The following is an 18,991-nucleotide window of genomic DNA, read 5'->3' as shown; positions in this document are numbered from 1 at the left end:
TGACTCCTGCTGTATTATTTACCCGGTGAAAGTGCTGCACAATGGCTGGGGCTGGGGATTGGAAGTGGTTTGGATAACCTCTACCCCCTGCCCTGCCTGGAATCTTCCCGTGTGGTATAACTGTGCTGTAGGTAAACACTTGAGTGAACCCTTGTGCCAGGGTAAATTTGGTCAAGTGGGGCCAGCGCTTTTGGGAATCGTGGACTAAAAGTAAGAAATTCTCGGGTAAGTATTGGTGTGGGGGCACGAGAGTACTGAAAATGCAAGAACCTGGTGCTGGAATTCTACTGACACGGCTTGGAGGGTTGGAGCCCAACAAATCCTCCTTTTTTTTTTGCACGCACTTCTGCAGTGGAAATTGTCAGCAGTTTCAGGGTCAGGAAAGTGTTCCAGCAACATTCAAAGGATCATCTTGCCTGATATACGCAGTGATTATGCAGCATGCTGCAGGTTTCAAACTTCACCTGAATAAATGCACAGATGTTATGGGGAAAAGAACCACCAAACCCAAACAAAACTAGATTTGACAATACCTCTAATTTAACTGCTGATGTGACTTTTGGAGGTTCTGGTAAATTCCTGGACTCTGTAATTCAAAAAAAGGAAAAAAAAAAGTGAGCCTTGTCCAAATAATGATAAACAAAAGCATGAATGTTATAAATAAACTTATTTAATAGAGTATTTGGTGAAGTCTAGCATAGAGGTGATATTTTAGAGGTTAGCATAAATACTTAGATATTTATGCCAACCTCTTCATTTTAGGCAGCAGGCCTTTTCTGTGATGTAAAGAAAATTCTTATCATTACCAAATGGGAGAAAGAGGTGTATTAAAAATGTATAGTTAGAGGGCATGATCTTCTCTGGGTGAGGACATAAAGCAGGGATTTTTTCTCCAGTGCCACAACTGTTCTATTAGGAATGCCACAGAGCAGTAAAACGATAAGAAATCCTCGGGGAGGGGAGGCCTGAAGGAGAACTGCATAATCCCTTGTTTCAGGTTACTTTGTTTCTGCACCCATTTAACTCATATTTTAACAAGTGGCTTTGAAATGATCACAGAGAGACCATCACCAGACTATGCACTTGTGCTTACGAGACATTTAATAACATTTTTTTCCCAAGTAAACTTTTAAATTTCTTGCAGAAGCAGCTCCAATCTGCTGTTAATAAACTCACACTAGTGTTCCCAGCATGCCCTCTGACAGCACAAAGCAGTTTAATTTTGTTATTGTAGATCCATGTCCACAGCCCATTGGATGTTTTCTAGGGTACAGAAGCCCAGAGCCACATCATAACCTCCTCACAACTCCCAAAGACCACCTCAACCCATGATAATCCCCCTGTAGTTCCCCAAATCTCCCCAAATCCATAACTGCCCTATAGCCCCCTGAGACCCCCCCAGAGCTGCCCCAAATTCATGATATGCCCTCATAGCCCCAAAAGCTCCTCCTGAGCCCCCCAATCCATTTCACCTCCCCATTAACCCTCTTGTCCCTCTAGAACGCCCACACCCCCCATAGCACCCCAAGACCTCTCTAGAGCCCCTTCAAATCTATAACACCCCAGGGCCCCCCAACTCCTCTGCACTCTCAAAATCCCCTGCAGACTTACCAGAACCCCCATAACTCCCTGATAGCTCCCCCAGACCCTCCCAGACCACCACAAATCCCTGATAAACCCCATTATCCCCTTTGGCCTCCCCAGACCTCTCCAAACACCCCCATAATCTCTCTATATCCCCCTACAGTGCCCCAAATCCATAACATCCCAGAGCACCCCCAATCCCCTTGTGCCCCTCAGACCCCCATAAACCCATGAAATCCCCCTGTAGCTACCCCAAGAACACCACAGCCCCCCAGACCTCCCCCAACCCATGATAATCCTCCTAATAGCTCTCTTAACATCCCAGGACTCCCTTAAACCCATGATAATTCCTTTTAGCCCCCTCAGGCACCCCCAAAGCTCCCCCCAGGCCCCTTGTGCCCCTCGCCAGACCCCCCAAACCCACAGATACCGCCCCACAGTTTTCACCCAGCTGCCATCAGGAGGTATTTCCACAGCTCTGGCGTGTCTCCAGCGTGCCAAAAGCACGCTGCAGTTGTGCCGCTCCACTGCTAGGTATGGAACTGGCATTTCCCCCTGGGATCTGAGCAGTCAGAGGAGGATTTCATGGTCTCTAATAAGAGAAATTAGCTGTTACTAAAATAACAGGGAGTGATAACACTCTGTGGGTAACAACCTTACTGGGAAGGGCCTCAGTTGGACTCTGAGCTTAAGCTCCAGGGCTTGTCGCTTTGCTGTCACAGGCAAGGAGAAAAACAGGCAAGAAAGGGAAACGAAACCAAATCTAACAGTTGGAACAGTGCCTGTGGTGATCCTCAGAAATCCTGGGGTCAAACATACAGATCCCATACATCCCTGGCGTGCAGGGTGTTGTGTGCATGCTGTGCTGTGACATCAAGGACAACTGTTAAGTCCAGCCTGCTGGGACACAACCTGTGCTGCATGTACTATACATAAATTCCGTAACAAAAATATACAGAAATACTTTTAAACTCGTGTTACTTCTTGCTTGGCTTCTGCATAGTTTCTGCTGTTGAACTACATTATTTTACCAAAAAAAAAAAAAAAAAATCTATATATCTTTAAAACCCTTTCACCTGTGTAGAATTTCCCTCTCAATCTTCAACTAGATCGGTCTCCTTAGGTAAAAGAATTCTTTAGACCTGTACCAGAAGAGTAATTCACTCTGGATCTTATAAATATGTTTAATTTATGTTATTTGCATAAAAGTAATCCTAGTTCTAATCTACCTACAAAAATATTTCACACACTGCACTTTGAACTTGTTTTTGACTCTTTAGTGAACTTAACACTGTGTCATGGTCAAGTCAGTCAAAAACAAGTCATGGGAAATCAGAAATAATGGGGCGTTGTAGTTTGCTGATTCAGTAAAACAAGAGAGACTAACTTGTTTATTTATTAGAATTATATATATTTACTACAGTTCCAAGTGTATCCTCTTACTAATTTCTTATAATAATGACCTTTGCTCCACTGCCCACGGATATTTTAATGCTGTTTTGACCTAGAACTTGTGAGCTAATTAGAAAAAAACCTTTCTGCATCAAGCAGTCCTTCTCTTCTCTTCTTGCAACATCCCCCAAACTCAATTTCCCTACTCAGGAGCACCACTTTTGAGACTTTCAACTGTTGCTACCTTTTGTATGAATGGTGTCAGTATTTCCTAGATAGCCTGCGTCAAGCTGAGTTTGATATATATTGGGCTAATAGGAGACAAAAAAATAAAACAAGAAAGAAACATGAATAACAGTGACTTGAAATGAATACAAAACAAATGAAAAAAAAATCTGAACTCTGAAAGATTTATTCAACTTTTATGTCAAATGGAAAAGGTAGGAAAAATTGCTAAAAACAGAAGGTGGCAACAACTGCTGCATTGTGACTGTACTTCCTTCAGTTCAGATTGGAAACATTTGCCACTGGAGTGGAATAAAAACCTTCATGAAAAATGAATGCTGTTTGTGTACCTCTCAGATTATTTCCTTTTGAACTTTCAGCGCAGTCACGGGGCCCAAGAGCTCAAACAGTCAAGGCACAGAATACAAGTTGACAAAATTCATCTCCATTCAGCAGCCCAGCAGTTACCACAGTCTTCAACAGGTCACTTCATTCCTCCTTTTCTGCCAGCAAAAGGAAAAATAAGACTACTTGTGTACCTCACAAAAGAAGAGCAGTATTACAGTGATTACTGAAAAACAGAGTTTGTTAACAATTCTGAAAAAGTAACTGTCCACTTACCAAGTTCTATCAGGAGACAGGATTTTGACTACTAAGTCTCCTAAACAAACACAGCAGAAAAATGCAGATTATCTTATTTTTAATTCTTATTACATATTAGTACAGAAAATGAAGAATCTTTGTGTTACAGCACAGGTGAAATGGTTTGAGCGTGCTGTCCAAGACATTCTCAGAAGCATTTTGCTTCGGCTACACCATTATTTCTGATTTTTCCCACCTGGCAATATTCTTTTGTTACAAAACTTTGCAAATATTGCCAGGCACTCGCAATAACAAATTATTATCTCTTTTTGTCCTAGCAACATCACTCAGCGTAAGAAATTAGGAGTAATCAAAGAACAAAGTGTAAGAAGTAGCATTAGAATTACTGTGAGGAATTACTTTGTCAGGAGATGGAGCACACTGAGGAAGATTCATGGAATGAAATGTTCATGGTGTTAATTGTGCCAGTCTGGGAGCTGTAATGTCACCTTTTCTCCTTTGGAGAGTGGAGTGCTGCATGAACTGCTCGACTGATCAAGGAGTTTGGGCTGGAGCCGCATTTCCTGGGACAAAGGAGAAGGATGAAGAGATGAAAAAGACCTTTCAGAGGTCATTCAGTCTGGCTGATAAAGGATTATTCTCCACAATCTTTATTTTGTTCAGCTCTAAAATTCCCAATCAACTAAGTCCCTACAAGAACTGTAATTTATTTACTCTGGAAATTTTTTCATTTTGATACTTGATAAAAATTTGGTATTGGTATCAATGATTTTGCTCATTCATCATCATCCTCATCAATGATGATATATGAAAAATATATATATATTCTAAATGCATAATAATATATTTAGAAGAAAATTAAATGATCTAATGACCTTTTAGTGCATTTAAAGCAGTGATACAAAGAACAGGGCTATTAATGCTCCTGCCTGGCAGAGATGAGATGGAAACCTGAAGCATTTTCCAGGCAAAAGGAGGAAGAGAGGGGAGAGAACCCCCCACTTTGGGACTTCTTGTCCAGTAATTTCAGAGCCTCAGCAGATGAATTTCCCTTGATAAAGAGGCACACACTGCAATCTACTGCAGTGCCCTGGCAACGGGACTGGAGATGACCAAGCTGATACCAGGTGCTGCAGGAACAGAATTTCACTCTGCTCAGCCTTATTTTGTCAGCCATGGCAACTCCTTTGCCAACTTTGGTGCAAAATCAGGGCCCTCTCAGCCACTTTTTACACGAGCCATGTCTCAAACCCAACGATTCTTCCCTAAGATAATCCAGAGAGACAGTAACAAAGCTAAAATTAGAAATCGGGAGCTGTAGCTTCCAAGGAAATGCACATTACGTGACACTTTTTCATTACCACATGCATTTACTGTTAGCAAAAATGGCCTAGAGAGAACACTCCACAGTGAAAAATCCTCCCCCAAAACTCAGGGGTGGGTGACAACGCGGTGTTTTACTCAACAAATTAAAAAAAAAAATTAAAAGAAACAGTAAAGAATTATATAAATAATTAATTCTGACGATTAAATAAGAGCTATAGCATCACAGCCTATAATGGCATCACCCAAACTATGCAGCTGATTTAAAAAATGATGTATGCAGTGATAATACCAATCTATGAAGGCACCATAACCTGTTCAAATAATACAATTAATACACATCATACAATTAATAATTCTCCAGAATAAGTTAATGTGGTAAAACTTCATTTATATATACACCTAACGTTGAAAATTGTAAACCTAGATGGAACATTTCATTGATCACAAGTGGTGAAAATCATCTTTGTACATGAACTCTGGTATTTATTTGAAGGACTTGGCTGCTAACAGGAATTTTAAGAAAAAGACGCTTTACTTCAGGAATATGTGAAAAGAAAAGGAAGAAAAAGGAAAAGGAAAAGGAAAAGGAAAAGGAAAAGGAAAAGGAAAAGGAAAAGGAAAAGGAAAAGGAAAAGGAAAAGGAAAAGGAAAAGGAAAAGGAAAAGGAAAAGGAAAAGGAAAAGGAAAAGGAAAAGGAAAAGGAAAAAGCTTTGGCCCTCCTGAGCTCTCCACACCCAGCAAATTACAAGGAAATTTGGAAGTGCACAGTTGGGAAAGTGTTACATCACAACCCAACAATTGCATACAGAAGCTTTCCCTGAGTAGTGTGGTCTCCAGACTGGTGGGGTAGCTGTGGTTTACTATACACACAGCAGTCCTAGAACTATTTAAAACAGCAGGTAAAACAAATATTTTATATCTGTCCGCTATTTAGTATTTTAAATAGTTAGAACAAGAATTTTATGTCTATCCTCTTGAAGTGCATTCTGCACACACTACCTTGGACTGCCTAGCTGTGCCAGGCAAGATTTTACCACTGGAAAACGTATGGTTTAATAGACTCTTTAATTCAGAAATAATTCCACCACCATTTGCATAGCAGAACGGCTTCAATGATCCTCCCAAATCCTCAGACCTACAGGCAATTACAGAAACAGCACAGCTGGGTAATGGATGGAACGCTGGAAAACATGCTGGCACCTCCTGGAAATGGCCTAGGAAGCGCTCAGGTGACCCCCCTGCCATGTTAACGCCACACCACCTCCTCCTCAAGGAGTAACATTACATATTTATCCACCGGGGACAGGAAGGTGACGAGGCCTGCTATAGCCGAGCCCTTGGTGTAAAAACAACCTGGGCTGGCTGCACGGAGGGCTGGCTCCTCCCGGGCTGGCTGGGCACTCCCTCACCTGCTCAGCGGGCTGGGGTGGGTGCCTGCAGCCCCCAGGCTCCCTCATGGCCCCCCCAGGGCCTCCACACCCCGCAGGCACCTCCGCCCCGTCCCTCCCTCATGGCTCCCAGCCCTTCATCCCTCATCCCTTCCAGCCCTGCTGTCCCCCATCTCTGCCACCCTCAGCCCCGGACCACACCCCACTTGTCCCCCTCAACTCTGCAGCCCCTCAGCCTTCACCCCCCAGAGCTCCTCATTCCCTCACCCTCCTCTTTTCCTTCGTTCCTCTCATTCCCTTTATCTCCTCACATCCCTTATCGCCCTCATCCCTTTCGTTCCCGGCATCCCGCCATTCCCTCATCCCTCTCATTCCATCACTCCTTAATCCCCCTCACTCCTTCATTCCTTCATCCCCCTCACTCCTTCATTCCCTCATCCCTCTCATTCTGCCATTCCCTCATCCCTCTCATCCCCTCATCCCATTCCCTGACTCCTTTATCCCCCTCACTCCTTCATTGCCTCATCCCTCTCATTCCTTCATCCTCCCAATCCCTCATCCTTCTCATCCCTTCATTCCCTCATCCTTCTCATTCCCCCATTCCCTCAGTCCTCAATCGCCCTCACACCTTCATTCCCTCATCCCTCTCATCCTTCTCATTCCTTCACACCTCATTCCTTCATCCCTCTCGTTCCCTCACTCCTTCGTTCCCTCACTCCTTCATTCCCCCACTCCCTCATCCCATTCCCTCACTCCTTTATCCCCGTCAGTCCTTCACTCCCTCATCCCTCTCATCCCCTCATCCCCCCATTCCTCCATCCCCCCAGTTCATCACTCCTTCATTCCCTCATCCCTCCCATCCTCCTCGCTCCCCCATTCCCTCACCCCCCCCCCCATTCCCCCCTGATCCCCTCACTACCCCATTCCCGCCCCCGCCGACCCGCGCGCACGCGCACTCGGCCCCCGTCCCCTGCCCGGAGCGGCGGAGCCGCGCATGCGCAGCGGAGGCGGGGCCGGCGCGCTCCGGGAGCGGCGGGAGGAGGAGGAGGAGAAGGAGGAAAAAGAGGAGGAAAAGGAAAAAGGAGGAGGAGCGCACGGTACGTGAGGGGCGGCGAGCGGGGCTGGTCCCTCCCGCTCTCCCCGACCCTGGCCGCCGGGGCCGGGAAGACCGTGGAAAGGAGGAAAAGGGAAAAATCTATGCGGGGCTTGCCTGGCCTCCAGCAGCCCGCCAGGCCCGTGTCCGAGCGCACGGGATTCCTTCACGGAGTCTGGAGAAGGGAACGCTGGCAAGGCATCCCATCAATGCATCCCAACATCTCCAGGGGCTGCCAGAGCACGGACCGGGCTCTGCTCGGTGCTGCCAGTGCCAGGATGAGCAGCAGTGGCCATCAAATAAAGGGCAGCGAGGTGCAGGGCAGCAGGAGGGAGAACTTGTGTCCATGGAGGGACAGCAGAGCCCTGGAACAGCTGCCCAGGGAGGGCCTGGAGTGTCCCTGGCTGGAGACATCCCAGCCCCAGCTGCACCTTCCTGTGCCCCCGGCCAGGGCACCCTGCCTGGGCAGGGCTGGGCTGGGGAGCTCCAGAGGAACCCGCCAGCCCCAGGGGTGTGGGATTCGGTGCTTCTTCACAGCTGCCGTTTTCCAGAAGCACACAGTTTCAATCCTGTGAGGGAGCTGTGCACTCTTCCTTTTTCAATGAGGGCGGTTTGCGTCCCTTCCTCAGGGCTGGGGCACTTGGGGAATTGCAGAAACACCTGCACTGTATGTTTCCTGCTTTTCCCCTTTCCTGGCATCCAGGAGGCACAGAGCCTTGGGTTAAGTGCCATTGAGAGTAATGTGTTTCAAGTGCTAATAAATAACTTCTGTCGTGGGCAGGCAGGATGATGATGTGACTCAGGGACAGATACTGAAAAATAATGAGCATTGTGTGACATGCTGTGTCACTTGTATTTCTTGTTAAGGAGAGGTGTGATCTGGTTGTAATAGTTACAGGTAATTGTTGTGGTAGCCACTGACAGGACAAGGAGAATGGCTTTAAAATTGGAAAAAGTAGGTTTGGAGTAAATAATGGGAAGAAATCCTTCCCTGTGAGGGTGGGCAGGCCCTGGCACAGGGTGCCCAGAGCAGCTGGGGCTGCCCCTGCATCCCTGGCACTGCCCAAGGCCAGGCTGGACACTGGGTCTGGGAGCAGCCTGGGACTGTGGGAGGTGTCCCTGCCCATGGAACAAGATGAGTTTTATGGTTCCTTCCATCCAAACCATTCTGTGATTCAGTGGTTTGTTTGTGGTGCTGCCTGATGTCGACAAACACATTAAACCAGCTCTGTTTATGACACATCCTCATTGAAATGGGCAAGGGTGGGAGGGGGGCAAGCAAAAATGACAAAATTATCTGAGAAAAATTTCATCTTCAAAACCCTGTGAGAAAACCCTTTGAGGGACAGGGAAGGTTTTGAAACCCTATTTTTGGGCCACAGAGAGCTGCACTGCAAAATACATGTTAAAAGTGCAGCTCTGGGCTGCCCAGTACAGGGAAGACACCACAATACTGGAGCCAGTCCAGCAAAGAGCCCCAGAGGTGGTTAAGGGTGTTTGGTGAGGCAAGGTTTAGAGAGCTGGGAGGAATGAGCCTGGAGAAGAGAAGGGGTCAGTGGGATCTTCTGAATGCCCTTAAATACATGGTGGGAAGGAATGAAGAAGATGGAGCCAGGCTTCCTTCAGTTGAGGCAACAAGCACAAACTGATAGGTAAATGCTTCCAGTTTAAACAGAAGAAAAGAATATTCCCTGCTGTGGTAATTGAGCATTGAAACAGGTTCTCTAGAGAGGCTGTGGCTTCCTCATCCTTGGAGATAGCCAAAACCCAGATGGAAACAAACCCGAGCAACCTGCTGGAGCTGACGCTGCTGAGAGCAGGGGGAATGGACCAAAGGTCTCTTCCAGCCTCAGCTGTTCTGCAGATTCATGATTCCCTGATGGAATTGAAGAAAAGTCTTTGTGTTATTTAAAGCAATAGAGCAATAGTTTTTTTTTCCTTATGCTTTGTTATTTTGCTATTCAGCTGCTATGATTTAGTGAAATTTCTCGGTGTTTTTCTCATCTGCCAGCACTAACCTTCGGTTTGCTCTGCAGATATCCTGTGGCATGGCAGGTGAAGAAGACTTCCTTTTGGAGGAGAAAAGATTCAAGCAGTTCTGTGAAGAGTTTGTTAAGCATTCACAACAGATAGGAGATGGCTGGGAGTGGAGAGCCAGCAAGGTAAAGCAATCACAGCGTTGGCTTCTAGAGGCTCTTGGTGGGCTTTTTTGAGCCACCACGAGGTGAAACATCCTTTCAACTGCATGGGCGTGTTGAGGTGAGGGCTTAGGCCCATGCAGGTTTTGGACAGGGCTGTGGATCTCTGAATCATGGCCAATCTATCAAAACCCTTGTTCAGCTCTGGGCAGAACCGAACAATGAATGTGGTGTCTCTGTGAAATTCAATCCCTCCTACTCTGGTGAGGTTTTGTATCCAAGGTTCACTTTAACCCTTTAGGCTGAAATAGCACATAGCCTTTGTTCTAGATCCTTGGCTTAGTACTTTCATTGCAATACCTGTCAGTTGCATACAGCAACCAGAAGTATCTGCCAGTATTCTTGATCAATTCTTATTATTTGCTGCTTCTCCATAACTTTCAAACCTCTGCAATAATAACTACATATTGTTTCTAGGTCATTAATCAAAATTTTAAATAGCACAGGGCTAAGACTAGTCCCAAAGGACCCCATTAGAATCACTTCTTTTATGATGATTTACCCATTTTTTAAGTTACACTTTGAGATCTGTGAATTAATAAATTTTCATCCTATAGCATGTGATAGATCAGTGTGGGATTGTTTTAATTATTTTAAATTTCCACTTGTGGAATCCACAGATATCTTAGGAAATTCTGAGCATGTATTGTTCCAACTTGTATGTTTATCAACCGAACATGTCTTCTGAAATTACCCTGACAAATTCTGTTTTCTTTAAGAAGAATGCTTTTCTATACATATTTTTTCATTTACTGAGTTCTACATGACTTTTGTTATTTTGCTCAGGATACTGTCAAACCAATAAGTGTATAAGTACACAAATTATCCAGTATATGTATTATAGTGTGTAAATATATATTGATACAGTATATAAAAATTTATTGTTTCAGTATATGAAGATATATTGATCCATGCTGGCTTTCTCCAGCATGTTGGTTTTCATGTTCTCTTTTTTGTGTATTCTATCTTTCTATTGTAGAAAATCTGCTACTGTAGCTTTTTTTTTTTTTTTCTCTTTAGAGTTTAATGGCTTCAGTGTTTTCCCACTCATGTTTTCATGAATTTTTTTGGAGAAAAGTCATGCTTTTTCCAATGTGTGCCATCGTTTTTACATGTGTAGCTGTACATTAATATTTGTAACCCTTCCATCACAGACAATCAGAGTTTCAGTAAGAGGGAGAAGAGGGAGTACCTTGGACTTAGATTTGTTCTATTGAGGAGTTTTTATAAGAGTGCAAATATTAGCCAAGTGTTACAATGCACCCTTTCTTACAGAAAACCATTTGAAACTTTAGATTTCAGTTCAAGGCTATATTTGTGAGGATTTATTCAACAAAGAAAGATGCTCTGAGCCTCTACTGGGAATTTAATACATGGGTCAAAGTCTGAACTTTCTGTGAAATAAGAAGCTTTGCTGGAAATAGCAGAATGAGATAGATTTTTTTGTTCTCATATAAAAAAATTCTAAGAGGGTTGTTTTCTTTTTTTAATGGGCCAAGTTGGCGACTCTGTGATTTCAGTGTTTGATAAAAACCTGGCCATGGAGACCATCCATTTACAGTGTGGAGTCTGAGAAGAAAGCTTTTCCTCAACAAGATGTCTCATTGTCTTTTTGCCTTTTTTCCTTTTTAAACCAGTATATGTGTTGTGGGTAGTTTGGGGCACTCTTAATTTTGCTGATGTAATGCACTTGGATCCCATTCCTCATTCCTGACTCACGTGAATAGACCCATTGATAGCAGAGAGACCACACAAGTGAACCAGGCTGGTAGAACTGTGTTCCCGTGTTTTCTGTGGAGATTAAATTTAGATGATGAAATACTCATTGTTCTCGTGGAGCTGGCTCTTGGTGCACAAGCTCACATGGCCCAGGCAGAACCCTGTATTTATAGCTGTAACTGAAATGTTCCAAATGATGTTATTTTTATAATGTGTTTTCTTGGTTTGGGTTTTTTTTTCCACCGGAAGAAAGCTGTAAAAAAGCCAAGAGCACCTCTCCTGCAGGAGCTGGTGGAGCTGAACTTGGGTGCTGCTGTTAAGGATGAATGGTTAAATCTTGCTGTGGAGGTCGAGATTTAGCTGAGGAAAACAAGGCCCTGCTTGCTCTCTGCTTTGTGTTTGTTTCACATTTATTGAGGTTAATCCAGGTAATCACACCAAAAGCTGCATTAGTTCCCTTTGGCTTTTGGTACAGCTGCAGTAGGAAGGGACTCCCTTAGCACATTAGTGGGATCAGGGTTCTGGCTACAGCTGTGATTTATAGGGGTGTAGAAGAGTACAAAACACCACGGAGTGCAGCAGGAGGGATGCTGCTACAGAGACTGCTGGCTCCAGGTCTCCATCCATCCATCCATCCATCATCCATCCATCATCCATCCATCCATCCATCCATCCATCCATCCATCCATCCATCCATCCATCCATCCATCCATCCATCATCCATCCATCATCCATCCATCATCCATCCATCATCCATCCATCCATCCATCCATCCATCCATCCATCCATCCATCCATCCATCCATCATCCATCCATCCATCCATCCATCCATCCATCCATCCATCATCCATCCATCCATCCATCCATCCATCCATCCATCCATCCATCCATCATCCATCCATCCATCCATCCATCCATCCATCCATCCATCCATCCATCCATCCATCCATCCATCATCCATCCATCATCCATCCATCCATCCATCATCCATCCATCATCCATCCATCCATCCATCCATCCATCCATCCATCCATCCATCATCCATCCATCCATCCATCATCCATCCATCCATCCATCCATCCATCCATCCATCCATCCATCCATCATCCATCATCCATCCATCCATCCATCATCCATCCATCATCCATCCATCATCCATCCATCCATCCATCCATCCATCCATCCATCCATCCATCCATCCATCCATCATCCATCCATCCATCCATCCATCCATCCATCCATCCATCCATCCATCCATCCTCCATCCATCCATCATCCATCCATCCATCCATCCATCCATCCATCCATCCATCCATCCATCCATCCATCCATCATCCATCCATCCATCCATCCATCCTCCATCCATCCATCATCCATCATCCATCCATCCATCCATCCATCCATCCATCCATCCATCCATCCATCCATCCATCCATCCATCAATCCATCCATCATCCATCATCCATCCATCCATCCATCCATCCATCCATCCATCCATCCATCAATCCATCCATCATCCATCCATCCATCATCCATCCATCCATCCATCCATCCATCATCCATCCATCCATCATCCATCCATCCATCCATCCATCATCCATCCATCCATCATCCATCCACCATCCATCCATCCATCCATCCATCCATCCATCCATCCATCCATCATCCATCCATCCATCCATCCATCCATCCATCCATCCATCCATCCATCCATCCCTCCATCCATCATCCATCCATCCATCATCCATCCATCCATCCATCCATCCATCATCCATCCATCATCCATCCATCATCCATCCATCCATCATCCATCCATCCATCCATCCATCCATCCATCCGTCCATCCATCCATCCATCCATCCATCCATCCATCCATCCATCATCCATCCATCCATCATCCATCCATCCATCCATCATCCATCCATCCATCCATCCATCCATCCATCCATCCATCCGTCCATCCATCCATCCATCCATCCATCCATCATCCATCCATCCATCCATCCATCATCCATCCATCCATCATCCATCATCCATCCATCCATCCATCCATCCATCATCCATCCATCCATCCATCCATCCATCCATCCATCCATCCATCCATCCATCCATCCATCACCCATCCATGTTTTCTCGTGGCACTCACAGAATGCAAGGGCTGTGAAGTTTGGCTGCACTCTCCTGGCGGGGGAAGAACCAGGTTCAGGGAGGAGGAGGAGGAGGCTCAGTCCAGCCCTGCTCTGGCGCAGCTCGCTGTGCCGTGGGGCATTTCTCCTCTGTGGGTGGCTGCAGCCCTTCTTCTGCTGCTCTTAGTTGCACAAATACCTGTGCAGGGATCTTTCCTCCTGCTGGCACTGGTGGGAAGCTCCACGAGGAGATGCCTGAGAGGGAGTTGAGAGTGAAAGAAGTGGATTTTCTATCACCAGTTTAGGCTTAGTTTTTCTTTCACCGTTCTCTGGGCACTGGGTTCCTCCCTGCATAGGCTGCACTTGGCTCTGCAGCCAGGACTTGCAGGAAGATTTGGGGGGTTCATGCTCTTAACAAGATCTGTTGAGAAAATCAGGCATAATGTAGAAGAAGTCAGCAATGTAATTGGCTGTACTGTTATTCATGCTTAAAAATCAATGGAAAAAGTACACGTAGAGTGCATTATCCTTTTTTTAATGTGTGAAACTTGATCAGAACAAAGTAAACAAGTAGCTCATAGTAGATTTTGGAGGTACATTTAATCTACAGTGTCTTTGGAAAGAGAGAACTAGTGTGTCAGTATAAAACCTGTGATGGTTTGAAGGTAAAAATAAATGGCATAAACTGTGTCAGCAATGACAAATTAACCAAAGAGTTAAATCATAGTTAAATTTGCAGTCTTGTCTAAAAATTTAGTGCTGTTAATGAATTTTGTAGTGAGACTGTTTTGAATAGAATCCTTTTTCATCAGATGTTGTGCATATGCTGTTTGTCTAAAATAAAATGTAATGAAACAGCTAATAAACTCCCAATTTATTTGTTTCCTTTGAGAAGTAAATCCTCAACGAGCAACTACTGTTCTTTGTGTTCTGTACTTGCTTTCTTCCTTTCAGAGTGTACCTGTTATTAAACATTTTCTCTCCTCTTGCTCCTAATTAGGAAAAATAAAATGTCCAGGTAGACAGGCCAGTAAAGCAGGAAAACTCCTAAACCTTTCTTCTGCCACTCTGGGATTGTTCAAGGGCACTTAACAACTGTGGCCTGGGAAGCAAAATGATAAAATGGGAACTGGGAGAAGGCACAGCTTCGTCTGTTTTCTCTTACATTTCACCTCAGAGGTGATCAAGAGAAGGAAACAAGTTGTGACTCTGCATACATAAATTCTGGAGCGGTTTTGGTTTTGTTTTGTTTTCAGAACTTTGTAAAGTTAGAGGGGGATACAGAGCAAAACCAAACCAACCTCGCAAGAGTTGGGACGTTCATCCTGGCATGAACGCATTGAAATAGGTCAAAATTGCTAATAGCTCCTCATCTCTTCATCACCTTGGTGCACTGCCTTCCTGTTCCTAGGCACTTATCCTGATCCCCAGGGTGCTGTTGTCTTATTCCATTAATAGCTGTATTAAACTTTATTTTTGCTGTTGAGGTCTTTGACTTCCTTCAACACCAAGAGCTGGTGTAAACCATCCGTGAGAAGGTGCTGAGGAGCACTGCAGTCATCAGTGCCTATAAAAAGACTTGGAGCCTGTGCCTAAATACCATGCTCTGTTTATTTTCTAGAACAGTGAAGGCATTTACCATTTTGGTTACGGAAAATGTCTTTTTTCTTTCTCTTTTTCTGAACGCAGGACCTTGGTGATGGTTACCTTAGTAAGACACATTTCCAAGTAAGAAACAGACACATCCCACCAGACCTCAAGGAGAAAAACAATGATAGCGCTGAACAAATGTTATTTGCACATGTAGAAGTAAGTACACGTTTTTGAACTTATGTGTTTATAAAATAAGTAATAAAAATAAAAACCACTATGCTAGTAAGTCCTTCCAACAAGACTTCAGATCTGAAGTTACCAGTGGCTTTGAATTAGTTGTCATACAGTTATAGGAAAACTAATTAATATACCTCATTGAGCTGTATTGATGATGAAAATTGGGAAGAAATGAAAAAGATTCCAGCATCCTTTGTGTAGGTGTTCTCCTCATAGAATAATATTTCTTGGCATTTTTGTTCAATAACATTAAAGAATTTTTTTTTTTGTGTGTGTGTGTTTGGAAAAAGGTTAATCATCAAGATTTATTTAACTTAGAGGTAAATGTTAGTTAAAAGAATAAAGGAAACTTTGAGGTTAATACTCACTTGAAGTGATATTTATTGAATAAGACTTTTATACTCAATGGCTACTTTTCTGCTGTGGAACTGACTTAAAGACTGAGCAATTTTTTGAAACTGGTGGGGGGAAATGAGGTGTTCCTGAAGGAGAATAAGTGTCTTTCTTCCAGAAAATGAAAACTCTGGTTGGACTGATCTGAATAATTACTTGCTTGCTTGAGTCTTCATTAGAGCTCCAGATTATTGACCAATCAGGATATACATGACAGGGATGCCCTCCCTTGTTGTGTTGTTACCTTAAAAAGGAAAATAAATCTTGGATTATAATAGACTGAAAGCAATGTACTGTGTATGCTATAAGCTGTTGAATAGGTGGATGTGGTAAACTTTGCAGTTACCTTTTTCTGCAATTCCTTTCCTTTTTTCATCAGCACTCTGATTGCAATTTTTTTCCCCACTGAGACTCTGGTACATTTAAGACATTTCTGGTCTGAAATGAGTATTCTTTTGGCCTGGTTTCTAAAGGAAATGGCACTTAAAACAATTGTGCTATTAGGCTGTGACACAGTCATTTCTACTGATTTTTGAGCTCACTCACAGGTTTCAGCTGCCTTTAAAGAGGGATAGATATCTAAGTTGTTTAACGAATAGCTGAGGCATTTTTCAAGTTTTTCTTTAAATTGTATTCTCGTATTTTGTAGAAAGAAGGTGGGTATCAGTGCTTCAGGGGTTGTCATTTAATTGTCATTAACAACAGTGTTTGTTTACTTCAGTCCTGACTTGTAACAAGAGATTACTGTTTATATTGGAAATTGCTCTTGATTATTGTGACCTTTTTTTCCTTAAATAATGAATCAAGTCTTCGTTATAGAGTGCATTTTAAAAGAACACCTGTAAGAAGCTATTGAGTCCTTTTCTGGTGTCAGTTACAGAAAATATCATAAAACAAAAGAGACTTCAGAGTCTCTTAACACACGGAAATGTTAAATACACTGAAATATTATAAGAAATAATACCCTGAAATAAGATTCCAGGCCAAGTTTTGTGATTTATCAAGATACTGAAGCGAGCAGTCCTTGAGATATTTGGAAAGATTTCTTGGTTTTGAGCCACAGTAATGTGCAGGTTGGAAGGACCCTCTTTGAGAAGGAACCTTTGTACCTGTCATGTAGGAGCAGTAAAGATGAAGAGTGAAACAAGAGAAAGGTCTCAGAAAATTATGGAGGTTATTAGACCATAAGGAAAATAATTTACTTTCTTCTCCACAATATTCAATGCCTAATAGATACGATGTAAAATTTACATTCTACATTGAGCTGAAGGGTAGCCAGACTGTTAAAGTTATTTAATCTGTCAAATAGGAAAATGAAATTTGCTTTGGATATGTACAGTAAAGCTGTGTGTTTAACACTAAGAAATATGAAAATGGTGACTGTAGAGAGGTTACATTTTCTTAGGCACAGTAGTTCCTGTGTAAGATGCATGTTCTTTTTCATAGATATTGAGTGCTAGAGACCAATTCCACTCTTAATAACAATCTGTTATTTAAATAGGTGTTAGGTTTTAGGGGTTTTTTTTTTAGTTTTAATATATGTTGTACCCATAAATCACATGGTGTAATGGAATTACTGCAATCTGTTTGAGTAAGTTATTGAAATGCATTCTGATGAAAAGCAAAAGTTGTGATCTTGGTGGAAAATGAAAAGATTTCTTCTGGCTATATGCATTCAGTATTTACTTTTTTTTTTTTGAAAATAAAAAAATGTTTTTATATATTTGGAGCTTAAAAAAGCTCTAAATAGGAAATAAAATTTACTTTGTTAAAAAAAACCAACCATTGACTGATAGTTGCATGTTTCACAATTTTCAGTTCCTGAGTTACTGTTATGATCTTGATTTTTCTATATTATATCTCTATTATTTGTATCTTACTGGAACGTTTCCATCTGACTAATCTGATCTCCTCCAAGGTGTGGTAGATACGATGCATATGCAAATAATAATAAACCAGGAACAGTAAGAAAGGAAAAATAAGGAAATTAAGACCTGAGTAATCAAGATTCATTGTTAGGAACAATCAGTGTTGACACAAATAAAAAAAGAATGTGCTGTGGGATATGCCAGGGCATAAGAGGCCAGGAGATTTCCCTCCCCTCATCCTGGCAATCCACTTCAAAGGTTAGAAATAGAACATCAGTTTTGGCAGAAAAGGTGGAAATTTGGAGGAAAATCAGAAGACAGATTTTTGAAGTGAAGTTATGGGAAAGTTATTCATAGTGAGGATTTAACTCCTGTGTAAGGGATTGAACCCAAGACACATCAGGGAGGAGGTGATGTAGAATAAATAATAAATATATCCTGTTGTAGTGGGGTACAGTTAGGATGTTAAAACTGCTGAGGGGCAGAATTATCATTGCTCTACTCATTTTTAGTGTGAGTTTACTCTGTGAAGAGGCACTGAAACCTAATGATATGATGAAGAAAATACACAAATAGCCTGAAGCAACTTTATTTAAATAGAAAATCAATTATCAGTTATCACAGCTTCAAAAATGTGCTAATCTTATGGGATCTACTGGAAACCTGGCCATTTTACTTGGAGTTTGTTTCACCTCATTGATTAGCATGGATGGTTAATGTTTCCAGCCTTCCATCTCATTGATTGGTGTCTAAATATCAGGAGCCTTCCTGGTGAGGGAGTGATGAATAACTTTGTATTCTGGTCTTTTCCACAGAGCAGTCTGTATTATGTGCTGGTTCCTTTTATACAAGTTGTGTTTCCATCTGAAAACCAAGAATAAAATTCTATGTGGGTTTCTTTCTGCTTATTTTAGACATCTGCAATATAGAGCTTGTCACTTAAATCTTTGTTTCAGCCTGAGGAGGTAAAAAAGCCTTTTTGGGTATAAATCAGTTGACCTATTTTAGGTGTCTCCTCTACGAGAGGATGAGTCTAAAAGTGTGTGGTTTTCCTCAGGGGTGATCCAGGTTAAGCTGCATGGCTCTAGATGCCTGCATGTTGTCATGTGAGCCCCCTGCAGCAAAAGGTGGCTCTGGGCTCCGCACAGCGCTGGGAATTTGTGCTGGTGACTTCACTGGAGCTGAGATTTCACTCTGATGGTGGAGCTCATCCTTAGTTGAGGGTTGTGTTTTGTGAAGTAGCAAC

General features: G+C 42.9%; 1 protein-coding gene across 2 annotated transcripts in view; it reads left to right on the top strand.

The window, feature by feature from the left end:
• The first annotated feature begins 7,516 nt into the window (after positions 1-7,516).
• The window catches only part of ATG10 (autophagy related 10), a 78,841-nt gene continuing 67,366 nt past the window's right edge, over positions 7,517-18,991 (top strand). Inside the window, exons 1-3 of one of the 2 annotated variants that reach the window (XM_036403497.2) lie at positions 7,517-7,615; positions 9,648-9,773; positions 15,344-15,463. In XM_036403497.2, the coding sequence (XP_036259390.1) occupies positions 9,660-9,773; positions 15,344-15,463 (234 nt within the window). In that variant the 5' untranslated portion in view covers positions 7,517-7,615; positions 9,648-9,659. The remainder of the gene's footprint in view (positions 7,616-9,647; positions 9,774-15,343; positions 15,464-18,991) is intronic. The other variant, XM_054517940.1, reaches the window with a different exon arrangement.

This window comes from Molothrus ater, chromosome Z (assembly GCF_012460135.2).
Source record: "Molothrus ater isolate BHLD 08-10-18 breed brown headed cowbird chromosome Z, BPBGC_Mater_1.1, whole genome shotgun sequence".
NCBI classification, from domain to species: domain Eukaryota; kingdom Metazoa; phylum Chordata; class Aves; order Passeriformes; family Icteridae; genus Molothrus; species Molothrus ater.
This window is presented reverse-complemented; position numbering and strand designations above follow the sequence as displayed.